This window comes from Caenorhabditis elegans, chromosome X (assembly GCF_000002985.6).
Source record: "Caenorhabditis elegans chromosome X".
Taxonomy (NCBI): Eukaryota; Metazoa; Nematoda; class Chromadorea; order Rhabditida; family Rhabditidae; genus Caenorhabditis; species Caenorhabditis elegans.
In genome coordinates, this window is record NC_003284.9 from 2592197 (window position 1) to 2617309 (window position 25113).

Consider the following 25113-nt stretch of genomic DNA (forward strand, 5'->3'; position numbering starts at 1 on the left):
GGCTACTCATTTTTGCAAAAAATTTCAAATAAACATTTTAAAGCTGTTGACTTAAATTGTCGTCAAATATACAAATTTCGTAATATAACTTCTCATAAATTTATTCAAAAATTTTTATGGCTGTTCGAAATTTGAAGGAAAAGCTTAATTTTTTAGCAAAAATCTCAAATTTTGCCCACTGATTTTTTATAAACGTTTATCTTTTATTGCATGATTTGGTCGTTTATTTCATGTTCTTTTATTAATTAATATAAATTTAAAACCAATAGGTGACAAAAATTAACAAAAATTGGCTGAAAAAATCAGCTTTAAATGTACCTTAATCAATGAAACATTTTGAGATAAATCATCCAAAATATGCAATAAAAGATGATAATTCAAAAAAAAATCAACTACGTACCGCTGCAACATAGAAAAATGGCCAAAATTTGAGATTTTAGCCACATTTAGGACATTTTTTAAAAATTTTTTTTCAAAAGTTTCATTACGAAATTCGTTCATTTAAGCACATTTTGGGTAACATTTCAAAATCGTTTGGCCTGTCGCTATAAATTATTAGGAACGTTGATTTATATATAACTAAAAAATTGCTCAAAATGCACATAACATTTTCGAATTGTAAAATTATTTTTTTCGACAATAATCCAGTCAAAAAACCGAATCTCTCTCTGCCACACGTCTTAAACCATGAGTGCCATTCGAAAAACCCGCGCCCATAAATACGATCATTTCTTCGTTTCATATCAAATTTTCGATAAAACGTCCAACGATTGTACGTGCAGTTGACTACATTCTCACACTACAATCTTTTCCTCAATGCCCCTTTTTGCCTGTCTTTTGTTGAAACTTTTTTTTCGGTTATGGAACGCCTTTAGACTAGGTTTTGAATGATTGATGGGACAAGGTAAAAAAAAAACGGAAACGACTATTCCGACAAAAGTTCACTTTTTTGATTGATTAGTTGAAACTATAATGAAGAGAAAAAAGTTTGTGCGAAGGTTTTGAGAAGCGACTTGAGAAATGAAAAGTCATTTATAAACAACTTTCATCTTGTGATCTTTCGTTTTCTTAGTCCGAAACGTATTGTCAACTGACCCAATTTTCTAGGCTTCCAGGTTGATTTCATTTTATGATAAATAAATTTATATTTACACTAGGCAAATTGATAATAATAGTAATAATAATATAAACAATAAAAACATTTTACTTTAAAATTTCAATATTCATAATGCGCTTTCTATCTTTTTGTTATAATGAATTCTCCAAACACAATAAAGTCCATGCTTGCACTTTCCTTTTTATTTGTTCAAAATTTGTTTATCTGTAACCAAAATTTATTCATTACTTGCAATACTCAGTCGGTGTCATGAGTAATGTATCAAAACTAATACAAAATACAATCAATTGTGTTCTATTTCCGGTTATCTAGACAACTTTCATATGTCTGGAGATGACGTTGTAATTGAGTTTATATCCCCTGGATTAGGAAATTGAAATGCAACAGTTTTTATAGAAACGGAAGTAACACTTAAAAGCCTGAAAATTAGTTGAAATGTCTTTTTTTTCAGATTTTGGAAATTGAACTATAGACAAAAAAAATTTTAGAAATTGTTTTTGACACTTTTTCCCTAGCTCTGTGAACTTTTCTAGAATTTTTATTTCTAAATACTAACCTTTTCATAAATTTTTTCCGTTTATTAACATCACCTAATCATTTTCTTTTTGAACTTAAAAACCAAAACTGTTAAAATTTTCTTTCTCGCTCATCTACATTGTTTGCTATTTTAAAAAAACGTATTCTTGCAGAATTGGTTCTGCTGGATTCGCGTTTTCGTACCCCCGCTGATGTATAGGATTATGTGGCAATTGTGAATGACGAGACTTCTCGAGATAGTGAAAAATGCCGAATAACAGTGAGTTGGGCCCGTTTAAAACATTTCTGGAATTTGTAGAACATAAAAAATTGTGGTTTTTGTCTCTGTAACAAATACAAAAAACCGAATTTTTAAAATTTAAATTCATGAGAGCTACCTAAAACATTTTCAAATGTTTCATAGTTTCCAGTTAATAATTAAAAATGAACTTCAATCAGTTATGTAAACCACTCAAGCTACTTCTTTAAATAAGATAAAAGTGTGTACGAAAGTATATTAAAACTGTAAAAAGAGGACGGTCTCACACACTTTTTGAACTTTTTTTGAATTTACAAGATTATTAGTGATTAACAGTAAGTAATTAATAAAGAACATTTAATACTTTAACTGACTTGAAATATTTTCTGTAAAGTAGTACTGAAATAGATGAAAAAATTCCGAGTTTACAATTCCGACACTATTTATGTTATGCAAAAATGAGAAAATATTATATTAAAAACTTTTCAAAAGTTAAAAAAAAGTTTTTCTCACATTAAAACTTACTTTCGCCTATTATTAACTTAAGTCGACAAGATAGTGTATTTTTCCACAATTTTTTTCCAAATCTTTACATTACAGGGGTCCAAACCAGCAACAAATCTCGACATTACTAAAAAATTTCAAATTTCAAAACAGTTGATAATTGATGAGCAATTTTACCGGAAATTAAAAAAAAACTAATAAATAAAACACTTTTGGTATTTTTCATCCTTATACATAGTTGGTTATGTAGGACTATTATCAATATAATTAAACAAAATTGATTTCCTACAGTGGTTGAATAACAATATTGAAACATAAATAGGCCATAAAATTCTAAGCGGAACATTTTTTTTCTTTGATCGACGGCTTCCAAAAAAGTGGCAAAAAATGAGACTTTCCCAATTTTCAAAAAATTGTATTGTATAAAATTTTGAATTTTCTTACTTGGTCATTTCCCCATTGGCCCTAGTCCACCATTAAAATAAATTGCATCACAATCAGTTCGACAAAACAACTTTCCTATAACTAAGATCAATGCCTAAGATCACAACTACTTTTGAGACTTTCAATCGGAAATCATTAGTTCACCACATCATGTTTTATGGAGAGCGCCAGTAAACCGAATCGAAAAAACTGCCTCACGTTAAAACTGACTTCCGATCTATCTTTCTCCCCTTTTCCTTTTTGCCTCGAAAATTCTTCAGAAATCAGTCGTCTTTTATGTCCACATCATTGAAATCGTTTGAAAGAATAAACATACATTCGTTGAAACAAAACACAGAGACAAAAGTTCATTGCAATCTTTCCTCTTTTCGACTACTCACGTCTTCGTAAACTAAAGGCAGACAAATGTTTAGTCCCTCACTTTGCTCTATTCTTCTTTTTTGGAGGATCTTCCTTGCTTTGGGAAAGAAAAATGTAGAAGGAAGGAAGAAAACTAGCAGCTGAGTCCTTTTTTCGATCTTTTTTCTTCTTTCTTTTTTTTTTGAAAGTCATGTTGTTGTGAGAAGCTCTTTTACTCTCGAATGAAAAGTGCCACCTGTTTCTTGAGTTTTCTTTCGGACAAGGATTCTCTTCACTTTTTCACTAACTCTTCAAATAAATTTCGGCTCTGTCGAAGTGAAACGTCACGTCAGCTGTTTTCACCTGCTTGAACTTGAGCGACATTTTTGTGCTTTCATTTGGCCCTTGCTCTTTTGCGACTTGAAACGTTGCTGTTTCATAGTCTAAGTTTATGAGCACCTTATTTAAATTCAATCAATTAGTGCTATGAATGTTTTTGTTTAGTTTTCAATAAAAAATTGAACTAGCACATACACGTTTCAGAGTAGATAATATCAAGAGTGCGGAGCAATTATTTTCGATATTTCTATAAAAGGTGCCAGTAGGGGAAATGTTTAGAACGACTCCTATAGTGCTCAAATGACCAAATATCATAGTTAAACTTGTCAAAAAAAATTTGGAATTTTTTATATACTGTCAAAAAGTGACCATTACACAATTTTCGCAACTTATGATATTGGAAGTCGACCAAAAAAATTGTTTTATACTTCGATTTTTATACTTCAATTTCGAATTTCAATTTAATTAATTGTGTTAAACATTCTATTGGGTAAAATATGTGGTATTTCTTTTTCAAAAAATTGGCAATATGGCAAGCATTTCACTGGAAACATTAAAAAATCCAAAAAAATTTTAGTGTTTTATTATGAAATTTGGGCGTTTTGACTTGTAACATGTGAATTTTCACTTTTAAAATCAAATTAATGTCCAGCTATACAAAATTTTATGATTGATCTAAAAAATATTATCGAAAAAAAAACGATCGCAAATTTTTCTCATAATTTATTTTTGATCTACCTTCGGAGCTTGACTCCGCCCTTTATCTTGTTTCCATTATTATTTTTGTTGTGGCTGTCCCGTCGAAAGAAGGGGAGGAGCCTAGTCAACAAGGTAGATCAAAAATAAATTATGAGAAAAATTTGTGATCGTATTTTTTCGATAATATCACATGTTTTAGTTTTCAAATGCGTCAAGAATTGCAAAAAATCAATAATTATTCGGATTTTTCGGCAATTAACTTTCATGTAGTTTTGAGAGACATTAGTATCAAAAACATTGGCAGAATTGACAGAAATATCTAATGCGGATATGAATACTAGATTATCATTGCATTTTCTCAGAATTACTCATATTCACGCTCCCTCCCCCCAAAAAATTTTCTGTCTCGTCATTCAAGTGACTCTTTGACGCTGCTAAAGCTGAATAAAAATTAAGAAAGTCACGTCCTTGTATTGAATCCCTTGTTTCTTTTTTTACTTAGTCATATGCTAAAATTCATCATCTCAAATCCAGATTAATCTCGTTCGCATGTGTCTGGTACTTTTTTCAACACCTCCAAACACTTGTGATATGTAATGACTCTTTGCGAGTTTGTTTCGATTTAAATTCAAACGTAAACTATAAATATATATATATTCAAAGTCAGAAACGCGTTCTTTTTTCAGTAGCTTTTTTCAGTAGCTTTTTTTCAAGTGTAAATTAATTCTGAAAATAGGAGAAAAATAAAATAAAATTTTCGTTTTCCGTCTAGAACGTCTAGAACCAAGATCACATTTTCAGTAAAACAAGATTCCGAGGAAGTTTTTCTTTGAAATGTGTATGTGTTTTTCAACAATTTTTACATTCAAACGGCAAATAAATTTTTATTTTAAATTTAAACTATGCCTAGATTGAATAATTTGAGAAATTTCTCCATTTTCCCTCTTCTCTAAATATTTTTTTTCTTTTTTTTTCTGAATATGACGGCTTCACTTGGGGTGGCTGGAAGGAAGTTCCTGGAATATTTCTCTCTTTCTCATTTCCCATCACTTCCACATACAAGTATAGTCTATTTTTCCCCACGGAGTCAAGTTTTTTTCTTCGTTGTTGGTTTTTCTTTCTTCCTGCTTTTCTTTCTGTAGGTTCAGTTTGACCAAAGGTTTTTTGTTTGCAGAATTTTAGATCAAACAATGATGAGAAAATTTGTGGGAAACAGTTTTTTCATTCTATTTTTTTTACAAAAAAAAACTTTGTTCAAAAGTTTAATTCTCTATTCTCAAAAATATAATGCAGACATAGCGCCATGGAAACTTTGTGAGCTTGCGCAGAGCATTTTTCACTTTTTTTTGGCTCTTTAGTTTCAAACTTTGTGCTTTCCTCTCTGTACGAACTTTCTGATTTCTGCATTTTTTTTTTGGCAAATTAATTATTTTTTCTTCTGAAAATTCATAATTTCTTATAATAACAGAGAAAGGTAATGAGAAATTCAAGGTCTATTGTTGAAAAACACGAAACGGCACACATTAGCACTAGAATATTGAATGTAACTTTTGAATGGTTTGAACGTTTTGAGAAAATTTGTAGCATAAAACCCTACAATTTTTAGGATATATAAAAATATAAAATTTGTAGAGAAAAAATATATGAGTAACAAAAAATGAGTAATTGTCACTTTTCAAAAAATTATATTCTGTGGGGATTCGTTCTAAATATGATCAAATATTATAACAAAATATTCAAAAATTGATTAGAACTTTCCAATTTTTCAGTCACTATCCAGGAAGTATTCTTTTGTCTTCAAAAAATATTTCCAATTTAAAATTAATTTTTGCCTAATTTTGAGTCTAAATTTGAAAAGTCTGAAAAATTTAAATCCTAGTTTTTGATTCATTCACTTTTTCAGTTTATGTATTTTGTTTTAAATTAAATCTTTACTTTTTAGTAAGCCAGTTTTTTTATACATTTCCAATTTTCCAAAAAATGTGCACGTTTTGAAGAATTTCGAGCATTGCCAAACGCTAGCTGTATGTCAGAAAAAATTAATCAAAGTTTAACCCTTTCCAGTGTTTCACAAAAGTTTCACTCTTACTGTCAGTGTCAGTAATTCGTCATTCCGAAATGTTCCACACAATTTCAACGACCTCCACTTCTTTTGTCAATCTTTGAACACCTACAGTTCTTCAATATGTCGCTGCTATCAGTGTCCCCACCCATAAATTGGACATTCCATCTTTCTTCGTTCCGTTCGCGCGCGCGGCAGATAGTTTTCTAACCGAAACAGAACAACAAAAAATGAAAAGAAAAGAAAAGAAAAGAACGACACAACACTCAAACATTCGAAAGTAGTTCGATTCCACACCGCGATGTTAGTCGTTGCCCCCCGTTTTCTCGAGACTCTCCATTTTTGCAGAACTTTTTTGCGCCTAGCGCTCTGGCAATTTGGGCTGGCCTACGTGCCGAGAGGGCGCCGCCAATTTTCCCCCCGTTTCTCTTTCTCCCGTCTTCTTGGACGGACTCGCCGACTCCGCCCCTTTTCTGGGCAGGAAACGTAAAAGACACATACACGCACACCCAATCTCTCACTCTCTCTTTTTCTCTCTTTCTAGTCTCACACATACACATACACACAAAGTAGCTGGTTCGTCGAGGCCCAAGAGCCCAATGCATTCCCGTTTCTTCAACTCTCTATCACTCGTTTCTTTCTCTCCAAGACCCAGTTGTGTTGAGTTTCATCTGCCATTCTCTACTACTCTCTCTCACCTCTCTTCCCCGAACCCGAACTCCCCATTTTCTTTTTTTCTTCACTTTTTTCTACTTCCTCCAACTCTTTGCTCTCACACCCCTTTCTTGGGCCTTCCGGTCCATCCAAATTTTCTTCTCTTTTTTTTTCCTTCTTCTTCTTCTGTTCTCAAGCTTTCCGTGTTTTTTTTGATGTCTACTTGCCCTTTCTTAAAGTCCTTTGAACTTTTTTTGCTGTAGTCTAAATAATTTTAGAGATACGGTACGGTATCGATCATGCTTGTCCCTCCCGTGTCAATGATTATGTACCACGAGCTACCGTCAATCAAAAACAAAAGTGAGTAGGGTTAATGTGATCTTAGTTTTTTCTTTCATTTCTTTTCTGTAAAAACAAGTCAATCCAGACAATCAGAAAAACACAATAAATGGCTAACTAATGATAAGACCCAAATGTCCAACTTGTTAATAATGTAGAGTTCTTCTTCTTTTTTTTGAAACCAAGAAAAAACTCCCTTCTTGAAAATTATTAATATGGACAGAGACGGTCAGCCATAATATTATTCATCAACAACTAGAAAACGAGAATGAAGAAAAAAATTGTGAGGCATTTCTGTTCCTTTTTTGTATTAACAAGATTTTTCTAGTTAATGGCTAGTTGTTACGGCGGATATGGAAAAATAATGGGGGGGGGGGGGAATGAGAGCAAATGAGAACAGAACAAAAAAATCTTGAATTCTAGCTATCGAAAAAAGAGCAACTGTAATAGGCCAAAAGAGCTACTGTAATAGGCCAAAAAATGGTACGCGGTGCGCAAATTTTTTAGACAAACGTACAAAAATGCATGCCTTTTTTTTCTAATTTAATGTTAATTCAAAAATGTGTAAATATTCCATTTGAAAATAATAATTAATTTTGTTTGAAATTGAGAAAAAACACCTCAAATAATGATTGAAAGTTGCCTTCCGTTGCTAAAAGTACCGTTTAATGTTTTTCGGCAAATGGCAACTTTCGGGCACTATTTGAAAAGTTTTTGCAATTTTGTCAACAAAAATGAATATTATTTTCAGATGGAATAAATCTTTTTCTACATTTCTATATCAATTTCAGATCAAAAAAGTTGGATTACCATAATGAAATAAGCAGTTTAGTGTAGATTAATTTTTTACTTATTTTTTAGCTAAAAACAATAGATCACGTTCAAATATGAAAATTTAAGTTGATTTTAAAATGAGAGTATTATAATGTACAAGTACGCATAAAACTACAACGGCCAATTTTTTGAATTTTTAGTTAAAGGTAGAGTGGCGCCAATGGGGAAATTGCTAAAAAACTACTTTTATGGTACCAAAAAAAAACAAATATCATAGTAAAACGTTTAAAAAAATATTTTTAAATTCACTTTTTGGAAAAATTATACAATGTTTGAATATTCTATAAAACTGGAAGGAATTTTTGACGACTTTCGAAAAAATGCCAAAAATTGAGATTTTTCCAATTTTCAAAAAACGATATCAAATTTAGAATTTTTTTTTTGAATTTATTTACTATGATATTTGATGATTGTATTACGATAAGCATGTTTTAAAGCAATTTCCATAAAATTTAAACTTTATGAATCTATTGATTTCGAACTCTCAGTCTCTCATATTTCAGAAAGGGAAAAAATCCCGGAAGGAACACTTTGCGTGGTATGCAGCGATTTTGCGAGCGGTATTCATTATTCGGTGGCAAGCTGCAACGGCTGCAAGACATTCTTCCGACGTGCCCTCGTAGTGAGTCGATTTTTTTTTTGCTTTTTTTCAATCTGATCTGGAAAAATGGGGAAGTGTTCCATTTTCTACGCCACTGGAATTGGCCAAGATTAACGAGCGAGAGCTAGGGCATTCATCCTGAAAATCAAGCATAGTGAGAGGGCTTTTTTCCTTATTTCTTTTCTTTTTTTTCAAAAAAAAAAAAAAAAAGAAGCGCACACGTCTCCTCAAGTTAATGCACAAGTAGGCTTTTCCATCCGCAATTGGGCGCTTTTCATAAATCACTCAAGTGCATCGTTCATCATTTGGCATGTGCCGGCGTGTTTTGGTTCAGGCTTTGGGCCAATTTACCCTGAAAGTTCTTGGGGGAGATCGAAAAAATATGAACATGAATAGCGTGACTTTACATGACATATACGGCGAAAAGAGTTCCTGCTTGAGAGACTAAGTTCTCCTTTTTCTTCTATCTCTTTCAACGTTTCTTTCTTAAACGTCCTTTTTAGCTCACGTGCAATTTTTTAGTGCTCTCAATTTCTATTTGCTCAAAAGATGTTTCGGGGGGAAAAGGCGGCGAGCTCTGCGTAACAAGGAATAGAGAAAGACAAAAAAAAAACGGAAAGAAGTCGACGAAGCGCAAGAAAAACGCATTGTTCCGCTCCAAATGTATCAAATTTGCCAGAAGGGGTCCGTCTATCATTCAGACACGGAAGCCTGAAACTGAAGACGATTGGGTGAATTGGATGACTGGGTTTGAAATTTAAAAAGCTGGGAACAAAACGAAACATTTCTAAATTATTTCTCTGAATAATTGAATGAAAATTTGACTAAAATGAGTTGCATTTTCAGAACAAACAAACGTTTACGTGTCAATTTTCTGGAGATTGCGTAGTGGGAAAATGTGAGTGGGATCCCTCTCAATTTTGATTTTATTAAACGTATTTCAGCGGTTCGATGCGTCTGCAGAAGTTGTCGGCTGAAAAAATGCTTCGATATGGGAATGGATCCCAAGGGTACGTTTTTTATTACAAAAAAAGTTTTATAGGTTTCAGAAAAAACACAAAACTCTATAGATATAAATATTGCCATTGCCAAACAAAATTAACGTTCTCATATAACTTTTTTTCAAATTAAAATACGTATAGAATTAAGTAATGTCCTAGTTTTTTGGTGGAAAATTGGAAAATAAATTAAATTTTTTCTCGGGGCGCGGTTGTCGATTTTTTGGTCAGTTGAACTGATGGAATGCATTGCAAAAAAATAGAAAAAATTTGAAAGAAATGTGAAATGATGTTTGCTACCTATTGGAAAGGAATACAAGAACAGATAAGTTCTATTCATATTTTTTTTATTCTGAAACTAATCCAGCATTTTCTGAGAATTGATTATCTGAAAAATGTTCAGCTATGCCGCACATTTTGAGCCCTACAATGTTTCAACACAAATAATTAAAACAAAATTAAAGTAAAAAATCGTGGAAAATTTTTTTTTGGTTGACTTCCAAAATTATGAGTGGTAAATGAAAAAAAAAACACAGGCAATTTTTGACAGAAAATAAAAAAATTCCAAAATTTTTTTGAAAAGCTTCATTATGATATTTGGTACGCTAGCACAACTCCACAGTTTAACCTATTACATTTTTTTTTCAGCGATCCAACATGATCGAGACAAAATCCGATATACGAAAGCTCTCAAAAAGAAACGGGAAGAAGAAAAACGGTTAAAAGAAATGGTAATAAAAGAGGATATTGGAAGCCCCCAAAGTATCGCATCTGACACATATATCAACACATCTACTCCATCATCTAGCACTATGATCAACATTTTAGAAAACGATCATCATTCTTATGATCCCGAAGCACAGGTATATATCATCATTGTTCGTGCATCACTTTGTAAAAACAAAATTTCAGAACGATGTAAAAGCTGTTATCGAAGATTTATTACGGTTAGAGTCAAGAGTGAAGTCACTTAGGAACTCATATCGCTTCGAATCTCAAGTGTCTGCCACATCTTGCATGTACTCCAGGTATAGCCCAGTTGTTTTTTTTTAGTTTTTACACTCAGCTTTTATATGAATTCTTGAACAAAAAAACCCACGTTATATTTTTCCCTTGCCTCTTCTATTTTTTCCATTTTTTATGACCAGTGTACTTTTGTTGGTTTCCATTTTCTTTCAAAAGAAGAGATCTGGCTGGGTCGTTAGGAATTCTTAGAATGTGCAACAGCCCCCCCCCCCCCTCCCCAAACTAGGATATGTGTTAAGAAAAGGCGCAACAAGGCAAGAAAAGGAAAAAGTTCAAACCGAGGGTGGTTGCAAACGAAAAAGAAGAGAGAAAAAAGGAAGAAAAACGAAGATCTCATCATAAAAAATTTTCAAATGCATGTAGCTTTTTATTTTTCAGCTGCTTACTGGATGACATCACATATATGGCAGAAAACACACATGAAAACGAGGGCACAATTGAACCATTCGAGTGTTCTGTGGAGAAGCTGAGGGAATGGTTTGTGCGAGATTTGTCGTTAATGCTCGAATGGGGCAAGTGCTTACCGATTATGGAAAGGTTACTACTCAACGACAAGGTATGCTAAAATTATTTAATACAATCTTTTAAATTTATCTTTTGAGTTCGTGGGGATAGCTCTAAAATTGCCAAAAAAATAGCATTTAACCATAAAAAAACGTGGAGGAAATTTTCAATTCCGAAGAAATTCAAAAAGTGGTGAAAACCCAGGTATCACTAAAAAAAATTTTCATTCCGGTTTCATGTTATAATTATGTTTAAAATAGTTATATTTCAATAATGTAGAGGTTCGAACATGCGACAGTGCTTCAGATTAAAAAAATGTTTTCATCACCTTTTGGCTCGAAATGGAAAAATGTCAAAATTTCCAAAATTGTTTGAAAAGTTCAATTTGGAATTTTAGTCATTTTAGCACCATTGGAATGATTTTTCATAATTTCCTCACAGATCGTAGACCATCTTTTATAGACATTTTGACGTCGAATATTAATAGTAACTTACCACCTGTAATTTAAATAGGGGATAGAGTTTGTAGATAGTTTTTTAATAGACCTTGAGCCTATCGGCTTGAAATGTGTTAACAAATTGACGCGAGATAAACTACCAAAGTATGCATTAAAAGGTTTATTATTTTAGAGAAGATAAAACTAAATTCGGGCTGTTGCGACGAAGAAAATCTGGTGAAATTTCAGGCTAAATTTGGCTTTATTTTTTAGAAATATTTTGAAAAGTCTCATTATGGAATTCGGTTGTGTTGAACCAATTTTAGTCTATTTAAGCAAAATACCCGCAAACTCTGGGATTTTCATCTGAAAAATTAGTTCTGAAAATTCGTGCAATTCCAATAAATAATAGAAAACTATTCAATCTTGACGCCAAAAGGATTGGCAGAAATTTAAAGAAAATTTTAAGAAATTTCCACTTTTTTAGTGATTAACTTTATCTTTAATTCCAGCTTGCCCTGATGAAAGCTTTCGCACCAATATTTCCATTGATTCAACTAGCATTCTACACGAGAAACGAATTTGAATGTGATATTGTGATAAGTGAGTTTCTGAAACATGCAACAATTCTGAAAAACATGTTTTCAAACTTTCAGAACTCGAACCGGATTGTACGCCTAAACCAATTCCAGAACGGCTCAATTATCCAGATGGCTCATTTATCGAAAAGGGCAATAAGCCAGCGAATACTTGGTAAGCCAACCAATCTCCTCAGATTCTGCTTTTTCTCGCGCTTTTCTCCGATTTATTCTTCCTACTTGGCAAGGGCTCTCTTTTCAGGGAAGAGATGCACACGATGCTAATTGACGGGTGCTACAAAATGATGAGGCAGCTCAAGATCAAAGAATCAACATTTGTGCTTTACAAGATGCTGCTCTTCCATAATCCAGGTAGGATTAAATGGGGGGTTTGACGTCATTCAAAAATCTTCTTTTCTCATTTTCTCATGTTGCAATTTTTTAAATTGTGAAAACAAGTCTCGCAAAATACGTTGTAGTCTTTCCACGAGATTTTTCTAGCAAGATCATCAAGTTCAAATATAAATCATTTAGATGCTGATGGACTATCCTCACTTGGAAAAAAGACGATTGAGAATGAGAGGATGCGTTTGCTGACTCAATTGTTCAGCTATCTGTCAACGGAACGAGGAAAAGAAGCTCAAACAATTTTCTCCAATCTGCTGATGATGTCAGCAACGTTGAGTGTGAGTTGTTTCAGGGGTTTCAACTATTTGGAAGGAATTATTTTTTTCTTAAAATTTTTTGTAACCAGAAATGTCAAACTCACACAGATTAAAAGTTGGATTTTATTGATATAAAACTATGCAAAACACAAAACTGCTGAACTCATAATTTTAGCACATAATTTTGATTTATAGCGCTCATGGTTGCAGACCAGCAATTTTTCAAAATTATCTAGTGCGGCATCTAATCTCAAGATATTTATTAAACATTAAAGGTGGTGTAGTCCAATTTTTTATTGCTTTATTACACTCAAAATTGTCTGAAAACACCGAATTTCATAATGAAAGTTCTTGAAAAAAAACTTTAATCACCGTCAAATTCAACTTGATTCAGGTATTTTGAAGTTGATGGACAAAGAGATTTGGTAATTTTTTTTTTAATCTCTTCGTCCATCGACTTTAAAAAACCTAAATCGAGCTGAAAACGCAGAATATTTAACTATTATGCTCAAAATTTGACGGTTTAAAAAACGTTTTTTTAATTGTTTCCAGCCGCTGCGACATTGTCAAGTCACTCAAATTTAAATTTTCAACTAATTTCTAATTTTAGTCCATTTTTTGAGCCGTCATAATTTTTTTGAGATATTTTCAAGAAGTTTTATTACGAAATTCGGTGTGGTCAAACTATTTTAAGTCTCATAAAGCAATAAAAAATTCATCAACACCATATTTAAGGATGTAGACAAATATTTGCTTTTTCCTGAAAATACACATTAAATATTTAATCTGAGATAACTGAAAAAATACACAAAAATGTCCGAAAAAAAATTCCGGCAATTTTCAATTTTACCTCTGGGGTTGCGGAGTACCGTTCTTATGACCAAACATGGCCTAGTATTAAAAGGAAAGAATACTCCAAAGATTTTCAATCAAAGTTTGGTAAAGTGCCACTTTTTCCAAAAATTTTTATTACAAAAATTATATTTTTTTCTAAAAAATAGATATACATATAAGTGTAAAAAATTTATATTCACACAAAAACATAAATGACCCTATGTTATTTCCAGAAAACAGCATCATTCATCAAACGTGTATTCGACTTCAATCATATCTTCAATCGAACCAATGACTTGATAGATCAGCTCATTATCGTTGGCTTGTAGATCTTCCATTGTTGTTCTCCCTCCCTGTTGCAAAGTATTCACATCTCGAAATACCGATATTCTCTTACATTTCCATGTTTTTAAACAAAGATCTCAAGAAAATTACATTGGAATAGTTCTCAAATAGCTGAAATAATAATAATGGAATTTTCTAGTTGAGACGGTTTCACTGTATGTTTCTCTCTCATGTAGTCACAAATTTTTGTCCATATGCATTTTCATTTTTCATTCTGGAGTTCCACGTGCTTCTCATTTTGTCATCCTAGTGTTTTGTTTTACAGTCCTGTTTCCAAATATCTCTTTTCTTCCATCCAGTTTGCATGAAGAATAATACGATTGGTATTCGGGTAAGCTAGAGAGTCTATTTTTTAGTTCAAGCAGATTTCTATTGAAAAAAGACCGCCCCATTTATTTGTTGACTTGCCATAAATTTATTGGGATAAAGACATTACAAGTTTTTTGTTTTCATTTTTGTCGTTTTTTATTCAGGATTATTCTGGATACAACTAAAAATACAAATATGCTATTAAAAAATGGAATAAAAACGAGTATGGTGGAAACTGTTTTAAAGCTCTTATGGGAAACATTTAATCAGAATCGCTCTGAACAGTTATTGATTGAAAGATTAATTTTTACTTCACGGAAACCCGAAAATATAATCAACGTCTTATTTGTTTCCGTAATTTTTTTTTAGCCATGCAGCCCCCAAGAGGTTTTTTGTTGTGAAATAAAATTAAAAAAGAGTAACGATTAGGAATATTTATGACGTATAAACGTAAAATTGCCCAATTGAACAAATTTCGGTCTGAAACTTCTTAAACATTGTTCAAGATTTTTATTTTTATGGCGGTTCAAATTTTTTGAAAATTTGCGCAAATTTTAGCTAAAATCTCGAATCTTGCCCATTTTCTAGTATCACAGCTTTTGGAATGAAACTAATTTAAATTTTAGCATCATATTTTATTGGACATTTTGTAAATTTAGGTATTTCAAATTATTTCATTGATTAAGGCATATTTGAAGTTTACAGGTAACCAAAAATTACTGGCATTGTTCATCTATTGGAATTAAATATACCGTAATTAACAAAATTTATAACAAACGTGAAAAAAATTAGGCGAAATTCGAGATTGAAGTTAGGGTGATTTTTCAAATTTTTGAACTGCCATAAAAAATTTTTTACAAAATTTTGAGTAGTTTCAATACCAAATTCGCTAACTTTTGCACATTTCGAGTCAATACGCATAAAAACGTTTGAACCGTTCATCCTCTTTTAAAATATCAGTTCAAAACTGTTGGGCAATGGAAAATAGTCTCTATGTATTTATCTTGCATAATGAAAAGAAGAAAAAATTGGTAGATATAAAACCCAATATAAGAAAGTGCCATAGTTCTCTACATATTTTTTTTTCTGTGATGGGGTTATTCAAGTAATATTGCGAAATGTATTTATGACGTCATAACTGAATTAAAATACATTTTAATACAGTTGTGACGTCGTTTTTCTACACTTTTTAATTTTACGACACTACTTGAATAACCCCATAACTTTCTCCGATTTGAAATCTTCTTTACTCAGTGTTTACACAACATGCATCCTTTAACATTTCTAGAAACATACGTTTCAGATGTGGAACTTAAGAACGTAATGAAGATGAATATCGCACCTGTTGACCTGAATACCCCTTTTATGGATAGAGGAGATGCTACAACGACGAATTTGGGATTGATGCTATCTATGGCCCCAAGTTTTGCTTTCATCGCATTCGGATATGGGCCCCCGAAAGATCTAATCGTAGCTTCTGAGGACCGCCCACCTTACATCTCATCCCGACGACTAGGTCATTTCATTCGCACTTCTCCGAGTTCTTCCTAAACGACTTTGAATATTTCAATTTCAACGTTTCTAAATAGTTGTTGCACTTATTTATTTCAAACAGTTCTCCATTTCAGAAACATGCTTCAATCCGCCGCTCTTGTTGATATCGTTAACAAGACCCTGCCATATCAAGCTCTCGGAGACTCCCTTCTGCCAGTGAACAATAATGCCGAATTCATGAGCCACACAAATGCAATGACAGTGACGATTTGTGATGGAGAAGAGCCGATTGCATTCGGGTCCATTGTTAAGTGCAACGAACGACAAGCATATGTGATGCTTGGTGAAATTAATAAGAAGTTTCAAGACAAGACGGTGTGGATCGAGCAGGCATCTGTTGAGAACAAATTGAACTACGTTTACAAGGTAAGCACTGGTAAATGTTTGAAATAGGGACCATCAGGTTTGGAGATGTTTATTTTTTCTACTTGAACAAAAACTAAAAAACGGCAAAAATTGTCACAGAGCTGTTTTTGCTACGTGGCCTAGAAAAATTTAAAACTCGGCCAATGCATTAACTTTGATTTTTCACTGTAAATGTTTCTGAAACTGGACTAATTTGGTATTGAAAAGGGTATCTATAGAAATTGCTCAAAATAAACACTAATTACCGTGAACATGAAACCTCAACTTTTAATAAAATGATGTATGATTTAAGTAAATTTCAGATCACCAAGAGTGTTCCTCTTATCGACTATTCCGGAGAGTGTCACTTTGAGCAAACATTCAGAACCCGTGAGGAAAAGTAACCAATTTTAAATCGAAAAAATTCAGGCTCACCCTCAAAAATTTTCAGGCCTGTGCACCTTCATATGTTGGACATTCTCATCAACAACAGTGTTGGCCTAGTCAATATGGACATTTCAAAAAACATAACCGTCGATTTTGAGAAGTAGGACTTATTTGTTCTGCACAGACTTCACAACTATCTGAACATTTTCCAGGTACTCGAACTTTGCATCCTGGAGAGACACTGTCGGATTTGTCGTCGGAGATAAAAATCTTTTCGAGCGCATCACTGTCAACAGGTACTTAAAATTTATATATATATATATATATTAAAACTTGAACTTCAAATTTAAGATTTGAACTTCTCTCGTTCGCATCAGACAACTCTGATGTCACCGTGGAAGACGTGAACGTTGAAAAGCTGGGCCAAGTTCTCGACTATGATTCGGAAATTTCTATTTACGATAGAGAAGAGTTCCTCACCGCACTTCTCAAAACTGGAGGAGTGAGTTCAGCAGAGATTTTAGAGAAATATGTACCATCATTATACAGGTATCAGCCAAAATTGCCAAGGAGAATGGACAGGTAACTGGGTACATTGTGAATACCAATGATAACATTCTACAGTGCTACGGAGAAAATGAAAAAACCCAAAAGTGAGACAACTTTCAAAACTGTATAGAGTTCATTTCAAACTTGATATTCAGAGCACTTTTCTCCTCTGCTGCTGCAAAGATGAACGCTAAAGTCACAATGTACATTCGCAAGGATGCTGGACAACCTATGGATCAATTGTCGAAGGTCACCCGACTAAATTCTCTCAACCGTTTATATTTTATTTTTCAGACTGCTGAAAGCAGAACTCCAATTACCAGACTCAACACACGTGTCATTGTGAGCACCGTCAAGTATAACAAGGTCGCCTGTTTCAACATGGGGCTTCATTTATTCTAATTTTTGGGGTTCGACGGTTTTTCATTTAATTCTATTTATGTTTTTCTTATTGAATAGCCAAATGTGTTTTATATAAAGAATTAATAAGCACTACGGTTTAATATGCAATTTTTTTTATTGACAAATTATAGCTTCAATAAATTGAATAGTACTTTTTGGCTTATTTTTTACAGGGTGGCTTATTATTAGTATACAGGGTGGTCCCAGGTATGCTCGCGCAAAATGATGATTTCTGTGGATACTCGGATTAGATAAATTATTGAGTATGGTGTAGAGTTGAATCCGAATCGTTAAGAATTTGTTTTTGTTATTTTGGGATGATAAGCTAAGGTGTCTATACGAAAATAGAAACGCAATGTATGCAATTAATTTGTTTGCGTTTCAAAAAACGTTCAAATCAATAAAAATCTGAACATTTACATGTAAATGCGTACACTTTAATCTTTTGTGTTTACTGCGAGCAAATTAAGTATATTCACTTGCTTTTTGCTAACTTGAACTAAAAGCTACAATCATGTAATCAGGGTTTCCATCTGATGTGGTTCTTTTTTTGCTCCCGACACTTTTCGGGTTTCGCGCCGCACTACACAGGAAACGTGGCTCGCGGCCATAACTACACATGGTGTATGGCTAACTCAATACAATTTGATCTACAAAAAATGCGGGAATATTTTTCCAGAAAAATTGTGACGTCAGCACGCTCTTAACTATACGAAATCAGATGAGATGTCTGCGTCTCTTCACCCGCGCTTTTCGAAGATCAAAGCAAAATTATTTCTGACTCCACGTGAGATTATAAATTGAATCATAGAATAGTGAAAATTTAAAAAAAAAAAGAATAAAATTTGGTATGATTTTTCTAAAGTTGAAAAATCTCAATTTGCTTCGATTCAAATTTGGACCTCGTGCTAAAAAATTTGTTTGATGGAGCGCGATTGCATGTTTCTATGTTTGTTTTTTGTTATTTTTCTAGTTATTTTTCGGGTATTCAGTGTATTTAATTTGTTTATTTCAAAAAAAAACTTGTGATTAGAAATGTGATTTTAAAAAAACAGGTTACATAACCGGGAAAAATATAAATATCTCATTCTGAGACGAATGATGAAAAAGAAAAAAAAAGATGGGATTATAGAACGACAGGACATCTAGATGATTTGCAGATTGCACTAGTCGGGCTTCTGTGGTAAGCGAACAATTATGTAAATGACGTGGAAATGCTGGGAAACGAACACAAACTCTAAGGCAGTTTTTGAGCGTATTTCTTATTACTAAAAACGATAAGAAACGGAAAGAACTGGAAGGTGGTAAAGGGGAAATGTTAGTTGAGAAACGGTCTGGTCTCTCGTACACACTTACAAATAACTTTAATATATCTTAAAAAGAAGTAGAGAAAAGAAACTAGAAGAAGAAGTGCAAAAGCACAAAAATAGAGCACAGAAGTGTGCCAGATGACCGAAAAGCCGAGCTATCGACTGGACCACGGTTCTCCCATCCTTCACTCAACATATTTTCAACGTTTGTCCATGTTCCATTGTGTGGGTGAGCAGGTTCTATACTCAGAATGTTCAAGAGCATCTGATAGACATCGACGATTTCGATTGGGCCGAATCGTTCGTTTTCTCTGAATGCTGGTCCCCGAGCAACAAAGATTCCTTTCATATCGTCGTGGTATGGCTCCCAGCCGGACGCTTGTTTTGCGTCAATTGTTGGGTCACCGCTGTGTGGAACAGTTGGAAGTTCTTTCTGAAAATGTGTGATTACTAAATCTGATACTACAAAAAATGTCACGTTTTGGGGGAAGTTAAACTGATAAGTATTTTCAAGGAAACGAATCATAATGTTTTTTGGAATAATCAATAATTCTACAAATTTCGGTTTCTGTGTATTACAAGCACTCATTTTTAAATTAAATTAAATTATTATAAATTTCTCCATATAAAATAAACGTGATATGAAGTTTTCCTCGTTAAGCTTAGAACTGGTTATTTCCTAACAGGTAAGTAAGTCAGAAATACCACGTGGTATTAGAGTGTCTCATCTCGGCTTGATCTACGCTGATCTGCAAAAAATACAAGAGTTGAGAGGCAGAGTTTTCATCTGATCTCGCATGGTTAAGAACGTGCTGACGTCATATTACTTTGGACGAAAAATTGGAAACTAGAAATTTCGAGCTCAAAATAAGCCACAAAAATCACTCTTTACTGGATTTACATTTTCAGGAGACTTTGGGAATTATAATAGTATTGCAATAATTTTTAAAGTACATAATTTTTCATTGGCATAAAAATTCTCAAACTCCTCTAATACACCTAATTACTTTCACTTTTCGAAATAATGTTTTATAGTGTTGTAGATAAAGTTTATAATTCTACGGAAAATTTCAAAATCTTCCAATTTTTTAAGTGTCACAAGAAAAGAGTATTTGTTAAATCTGCTTAAATCTTAGTTTTGTTGAATCATATTTCTATTGAGTTAAATAAAGAAGTTCAATTCAGAGAAGGTGAATTCTCAGTGCACCATAAGCTAAAAATGTACCCTGATGAATGAAAAAAGGCAGAAAAACTACTAGTAATATAATTATAAAAATACTCCATTATTTTTCCAGACAAAGACAAATGGTACTTAGAGTTGCCGACCAGGGCTGTGCGGCTGTTTTTGACCGTTTTTCAACGTATATTTGAAAAATTCTGCCTGTGAAATGAAGAAAGCTGGCAGCCGAATTTTTCCACCAGCCGCACATCCTTGTTGCCGACGCATGTTTTCTCACAATTTTGTCTAAGTTCCAACTTACTGTCACAACACTTGTTCCTGGCTTTGTAATCAGTACAACACCACTCATAAACCGCGAGTTTTTCCAGTGAAGATCGTCGGGCAATTCAGACATCTTTAAAACATTTTCATTATACTACATATACAATATTTTATTTCTTACTCTGTATGTCTTCACGAATGGAGTGTCGTTCTCGTCGTAGTCTCCCATTGGTGACCACACTTCGCACACGCTGAACTCGTAGTGAACCTGTAAAACGAGGATCATATTATTGAAATTTGATGACTATACTCACAGTTCCCTCATCTTCAGGGTTCGTGAAAACCATGATCATGCTGTGTGAATTTACGACTTTTTTCACCTGTAACATACTTTTTCAATATTAAAATTTTATATTTTGAATAATATTACCAAAGAATAATCTGGAAGACATTGTTCCATAAAGAATTGTTCTTCTTTCTGTAGTGGTGTATATCCATGATCAGACATAACAACCAAGTTGGTTGAAGAGAACAATCCGCGATCCTCAAGCAGTTGCTGCAAATATTGCCCATATAATTATATCGATGAGAGAGTGGAGAGAAAAAACGACGAGACTGCTAGCTAGTATTTAGTGTGCGTATGTGAGGTACACAAGCATCGGTGGTTCAGTGGTAGAATGCTCGCCTGCCACGCGGGCGGCCCGGGTTCGATTCCCGGTCGATGCAATTCTTTTGGTATTTGGATAAAGTTTAGTAACGTTTTGTAGACTATTACTCAAGAACATTTAATTACCTCCATTCTAATTTTCAACCCACCTGAAGCTCATTGATATAGAGATCAAATCGTGCAACTTCTTGTTCAACTTCGTCCGATTCTGGACCATGTTCTTTCTGGGCGTTTCCAATGTTTGCATATCGAATAAGGAACATTTGTTGCTTGTAAACTTGATATTTTGAGATTCTGTTCGCAATCTCTGGGAAGATGTCTCTCAAATTATCAGTCTGATGTTGGTCATCAAGGTTTGCCCAACGCTTCTCAGGAACTTGTACAACCATGTCATAAAAGGCTCTCTGAAATTATTCAGTGTAATGAAGTTAGAAACATGTTTCAATTTACATGGCAATGTGCAAACCAATAACAATGAACGTCTACTCCAGCTTTTCCGGCAGTGTACCAGAGGGGTGCTTTTGCATCATCCCACCACACGTCTTCAGTATCATTTGGTCCTGAACGTTTAAAATTATTTAAATTTAAAAAAAATCAGAATGAAAATTTCAACCTAGAGGCTTTCCGCAGTGACCGGTTTTCAAAATTTTCGACAATGCACGTGGTGTCAGAACGTCCCATTTCGGGTTGATCTACGTTGATCTACTAGTGACGCGGGAATTTAGAGGCAGATTTCTCAAGTGGTTTCACATGGTTAAGAACGTGCTGAGGTTACATTTTTTGAGGAAAAATTCCCGCATTTTTTGTAGATCAAACCGTAACGGGACGGTCCTTACATCTCGTTGCAATTTTGACAATTGCCGCGCGCCGCCTGAATTCAACACACCTGTTCCTCGTTCGAAAGTGAAGTTTGTTTTGCGATCCCACATATAATCTGCGGTGAATCCATGATTTTCGGTGTAGAGTCCTAAAACAAATTGATCATTTTCTGTCGTTCACTTTTTAATTTTCAACTCAACGAGACATCATATATATCTGATTGTAATTTGATGCACCTTACAACTGTTGTCTTGTCACAACATGTGTTGTACATTGCATATTCATATCACAATCATCACCGCCCCGCAACCGCTGTTTTCATATATCACCGCGGACCATGTTCCCCGCCACCATTTATCTTACGAAAGACAAGAAGACGACGGCAAGAGAAATCCCAAGAAACAAAAGATACATCTTTTTGTCCTTTTTGTTGTCTCATACGTCGACCCATTATTTTATTGCCGCAAGAGAGTTTGAAAAGTAACAAAAAACGTCTTCAAACGGCTCGTTATCGCATGGCCCCGGGCCTCTACGGAGCCGCCTGTTCTTCCCGCTTGGTTTTTTTGTCGCTTTTTGAAAGATGACTTCCCACGCAACACGGAATGCTCGACAAACATGTGGAAAAGCGGGAAAAGTCATTAGTAAAAATTGAAAAGAACATTGGTCCGATCTTTTACATAATAATGATTGATTCATGAGAAAGTGTGGATAAACAATGGTTCGAACTCCCCAAAAAAAATTATTTTCTATAAGAGTTGTGCTCAACAATGAGCATGAAACCTTAAAATGCACAAAAAATATGATTTTTTAAAAATCAATAATTATTGGCAAATAGATGCAACTGTAGTATTGTTTGAAATCATACTCATCCAAGAAATAGAGACCCAAGATGTGCTCAAATAAACGAATTTTGTGGTGAATCTTCTCAGAAATTGTTTAAAAATGTTTAAAATTTTGGAAAAAAGTAAGCCATTTTTTAGCTGAATTCTCCAATTTAGTGGTAAGGTACTTTTGAAGCCGCCAGGGTGACCAATTTTTTTTTTCAATTTTTGGTCCCGTATATGCCTTATATGTAACTGAATCAACAAAATAACGTTAGATAAATTACCGAAATATGCACAAATAAAATACCAAAATAGGAGATTTTCGCTATTGTTAGCTTTTTTTTAAATTTTGAACCTCAATAAAAAATGTTGGAAACATTTTTGAAAAGTTTCATTACAAAAATTATTTATTTGCAAACATTTTCGGGTTTAGAGGTTTTCCTACTTTAAGTCTTGGAATCCGGAACAAACTGTAATTATATTCAAATTTTTGAGACAAAAAAATTTAAAATAGTTGGAAAAAATTTGAAAAAAAAACTGTTTTCTCACCAGTTGATAAACTCATCCATTGTGGCCAAGTATGAGTTGGAAACGAAGGTGTTACGTAGTCAACCTGGACTCCGTTTGTGGCAAGGTGACGAATACCTAAACTACATATAATTGTCATCCGAATATCACCGGTGTCCATACCAAAAGTAGCATCTGGTTTTGTGTTGTTCAAGAGAGTTGCTCCGTAACCATCGGCCAGAATGACAATTAGGTTTTGTCCAATTGGATCGCGAGCAGCTGATCCCAATACCAACCCAAGTAGAATCAACACTAGATTCATCTGGAAATGAGCAGATAAATGGTAACAAATCAGAAGAAAACGTCTGAAATGTTGGAAAACAAAAACAAAAAGAAGAAGGGAACACATAAGATTTGAAAAGAGATAGATGATGGGGGAGTTGGGACAAGATAAAGTTATACGCCAGAGTTCAAAAAATATATGACGATTTGAGCAAATGGGAAGGATTGTTTTTTAAAGGTTCCTAGAAAGAAATAGACACACATGGAAAGCGGAAGAAGAAAGAAAGGGTTCTATTCTCCATGAATTTTTAAAAAAACATTCCGACTCTCGAACGATTTTTTCTTGTTTTTTTCTGTTGCTTAATTTGACTAGAGGTTCTCGTTATTTTGAACGTATCTGCCTAAAATGTGCTCAAATAAACAAATTTCGTAATGAAAATGTTCAAAAAATTTTGAAAGATTTTATGGCGGTTCAAAATTTAGCTAGCTAAAATTTCCAAGTTTAACCACTTTTCCGTGTCTCAGCAGTCCCAAGTTAACTTTTTTTTAAATTGTAATTTTTTGCATATTTTGATCGTTTATCATACGTTATTTTGTTAATTGGGGCACATTTGCCGATAGGTGACCAAATTGGCATTAATTAGTAACCTGTCAGCTTCAAGTGCACTTTAATCAACTGAAAAATATCAGAAAAAAACAACAAACTATACCAAAAAATTGATAATTCAAAAAAAAAGTCAACCGCTGTATAACGGAAAAATAACAAGAATTGGAGATTTTAGCTAAATTTAGCTTTTTTTAAAAGGAATTTCGAGCCAAATTTAGGAAAATTTTTGAAGCAGCTTCATTACGAACTGTGTTTATTTGAACACATTTTGGGCATATACGTTTAAAATACCATACCCAACAGGGTTAGTCCTTAATGGCTTTAAGTAACATTTTGGGGCATCCTGAAAACCATGACATTATCTGGAAAATATGTGGTAATGGCAGTTGAAAAAATTTGACATTAAGTGTCAATGGCAAATTCGAAGACGACGATTGTCTGCCCGCGTGTGCAACGGATGACTGAGTGTAAAAAGCAAACGCAAGTACGACGATGAGAAGCAGCAGGAGATGGAAAAGAAGAAGAAGAAGATCAAAACGAAAAACGACTTGGTGAGCTGCCGATTCGCATGAGGAGTAATCAATTGAGATTTCCGATAAATGAGGGTGGGACATGACGGAGGGGGGAGAGAACTTTTTGAGAAATTTTAATTTATGAAATTCTCTGATTTTTTTTGATTTTGAGAAGGACACAATTTTTCGGCTTTTCATCAGTGTTCCAATTAAATTACCCTATTACCATTTAGAAAAAATGCGGAATGAAAATCAAAAATTTTAGCATTTTTTTATTAGTACATTTTTAGTGAGAAACTGAACACATGTAGCCAATACCTCAAACAATGGGCCATAAACACTTAAAATACGGTATAAAGGGTTTAAAGTTGAATAAGAAAAGACGCTGAAAATTCAAATTACAGGCAAAATTAAAGTAATTATTCAAAATTTGAACCGTCATCAAAGGTGAAGTAGCAATTTTTATTGACAGTTAAAAATAGTAATTACCCGGCTTTTGCCACT

General features: G+C 33.5%; 4 protein-coding genes and 2 non-coding genes across 7 annotated transcripts; 4 read left to right on the top strand and 2 right to left on the bottom strand.

The window, feature by feature from the left end:
* Positions 1-1806: 1806 nt before the first annotated feature.
* nhr-40 (Nuclear hormone receptor family member nhr-40) lies at positions 1807-14536 on the top strand. 2 transcript variants are annotated; one of them, NM_001029702.5, is made up of 12 exons: positions 1807-1913; positions 8610-8728; positions 9554-9605; positions 9652-9717; positions 10354-10568; positions 10618-10733; positions 11110-11287; positions 12185-12275; positions 12329-12425; positions 12513-12622; positions 12785-12936; positions 13983-14536. In NM_001029702.5, the coding sequence occupies exons 1-12, from the start codon at positions 1901-1903 to the stop codon at positions 14076-14078; spliced, it is 1305 nt and encodes a 434-aa protein (NP_001024873.1). In that variant the 5' UTR covers positions 1807-1900; the 3' UTR covers positions 14079-14536. The 2 variants fall into 2 exon arrangements, with proteins under 2 accessions (NP_001024873.1, NP_001362027.1); NM_001374979.2 differs by lacking the exon at positions 1807-1913 and adding an exon at positions 7212-7293.
* Positions 1843-1872, top strand: T03G6.7 (uncharacterized protein; the record flags this gene model as incomplete). The annotated part of the gene is made up of 1 exon (NM_001361785.1): positions 1843-1872. The coding sequence occupies one exon, from the start codon at positions 1843-1845 to the stop codon at positions 1870-1872; it is 30 nt and encodes a 9-aa protein (NP_001348815.2).
* Positions 14537-16031: 1495 nt separating the features above from the next.
* Positions 16032-17730, top strand: T03G6.1 (DUF7596 domain-containing protein). The gene is made up of 8 exons (NM_076068.8): positions 16032-16323; positions 16626-16702; positions 16754-16849; positions 16902-16985; positions 17041-17191; positions 17239-17342; positions 17394-17487; positions 17533-17730. Exons 1-8 carry the CDS (start codon positions 16036-16038, stop codon positions 17638-17640), a joined length of 1002 nt encoding a protein of 333 aa, NP_508469.2. The 5' UTR covers positions 16032-16035; the 3' UTR covers positions 17641-17730.
* Positions 17731-18629: 899 nt separating this feature from the next.
* On the bottom strand, positions 18630-23530 carry T03G6.3 (Ectonucleotide pyrophosphatase/phosphodiesterase family member 6; the record flags this gene model as incomplete). The annotated part of the gene is made up of 10 exons (NM_076069.8): positions 18630-19383; positions 20432-20524; positions 20573-20659; positions 20706-20771; positions 20822-20947; positions 21208-21462; positions 21509-21618; positions 21945-22025; positions 23251-23346; positions 23392-23530. The coding sequence occupies 10 exons, from the start codon at positions 23528-23530 to the stop codon at positions 19039-19041; spliced, it is 1398 nt and encodes a 465-aa protein (NP_508470.1). The 3' UTR covers positions 18630-19038.
* Positions 21047-21117, top strand: T03G6.t1. The gene has a single exon. It is a non-coding gene; the product is annotated as a tRNA-Gly (tRNA).
* On the bottom strand, positions 22345-22472 carry T03G6.4. Its single transcript, NR_070533.1, has one exon. It is a non-coding gene; the product is annotated as an Unclassified non-coding RNA T03G6.4 (non-coding RNA).
* Positions 23531-25113: the final 1583 nt, after the last annotated feature.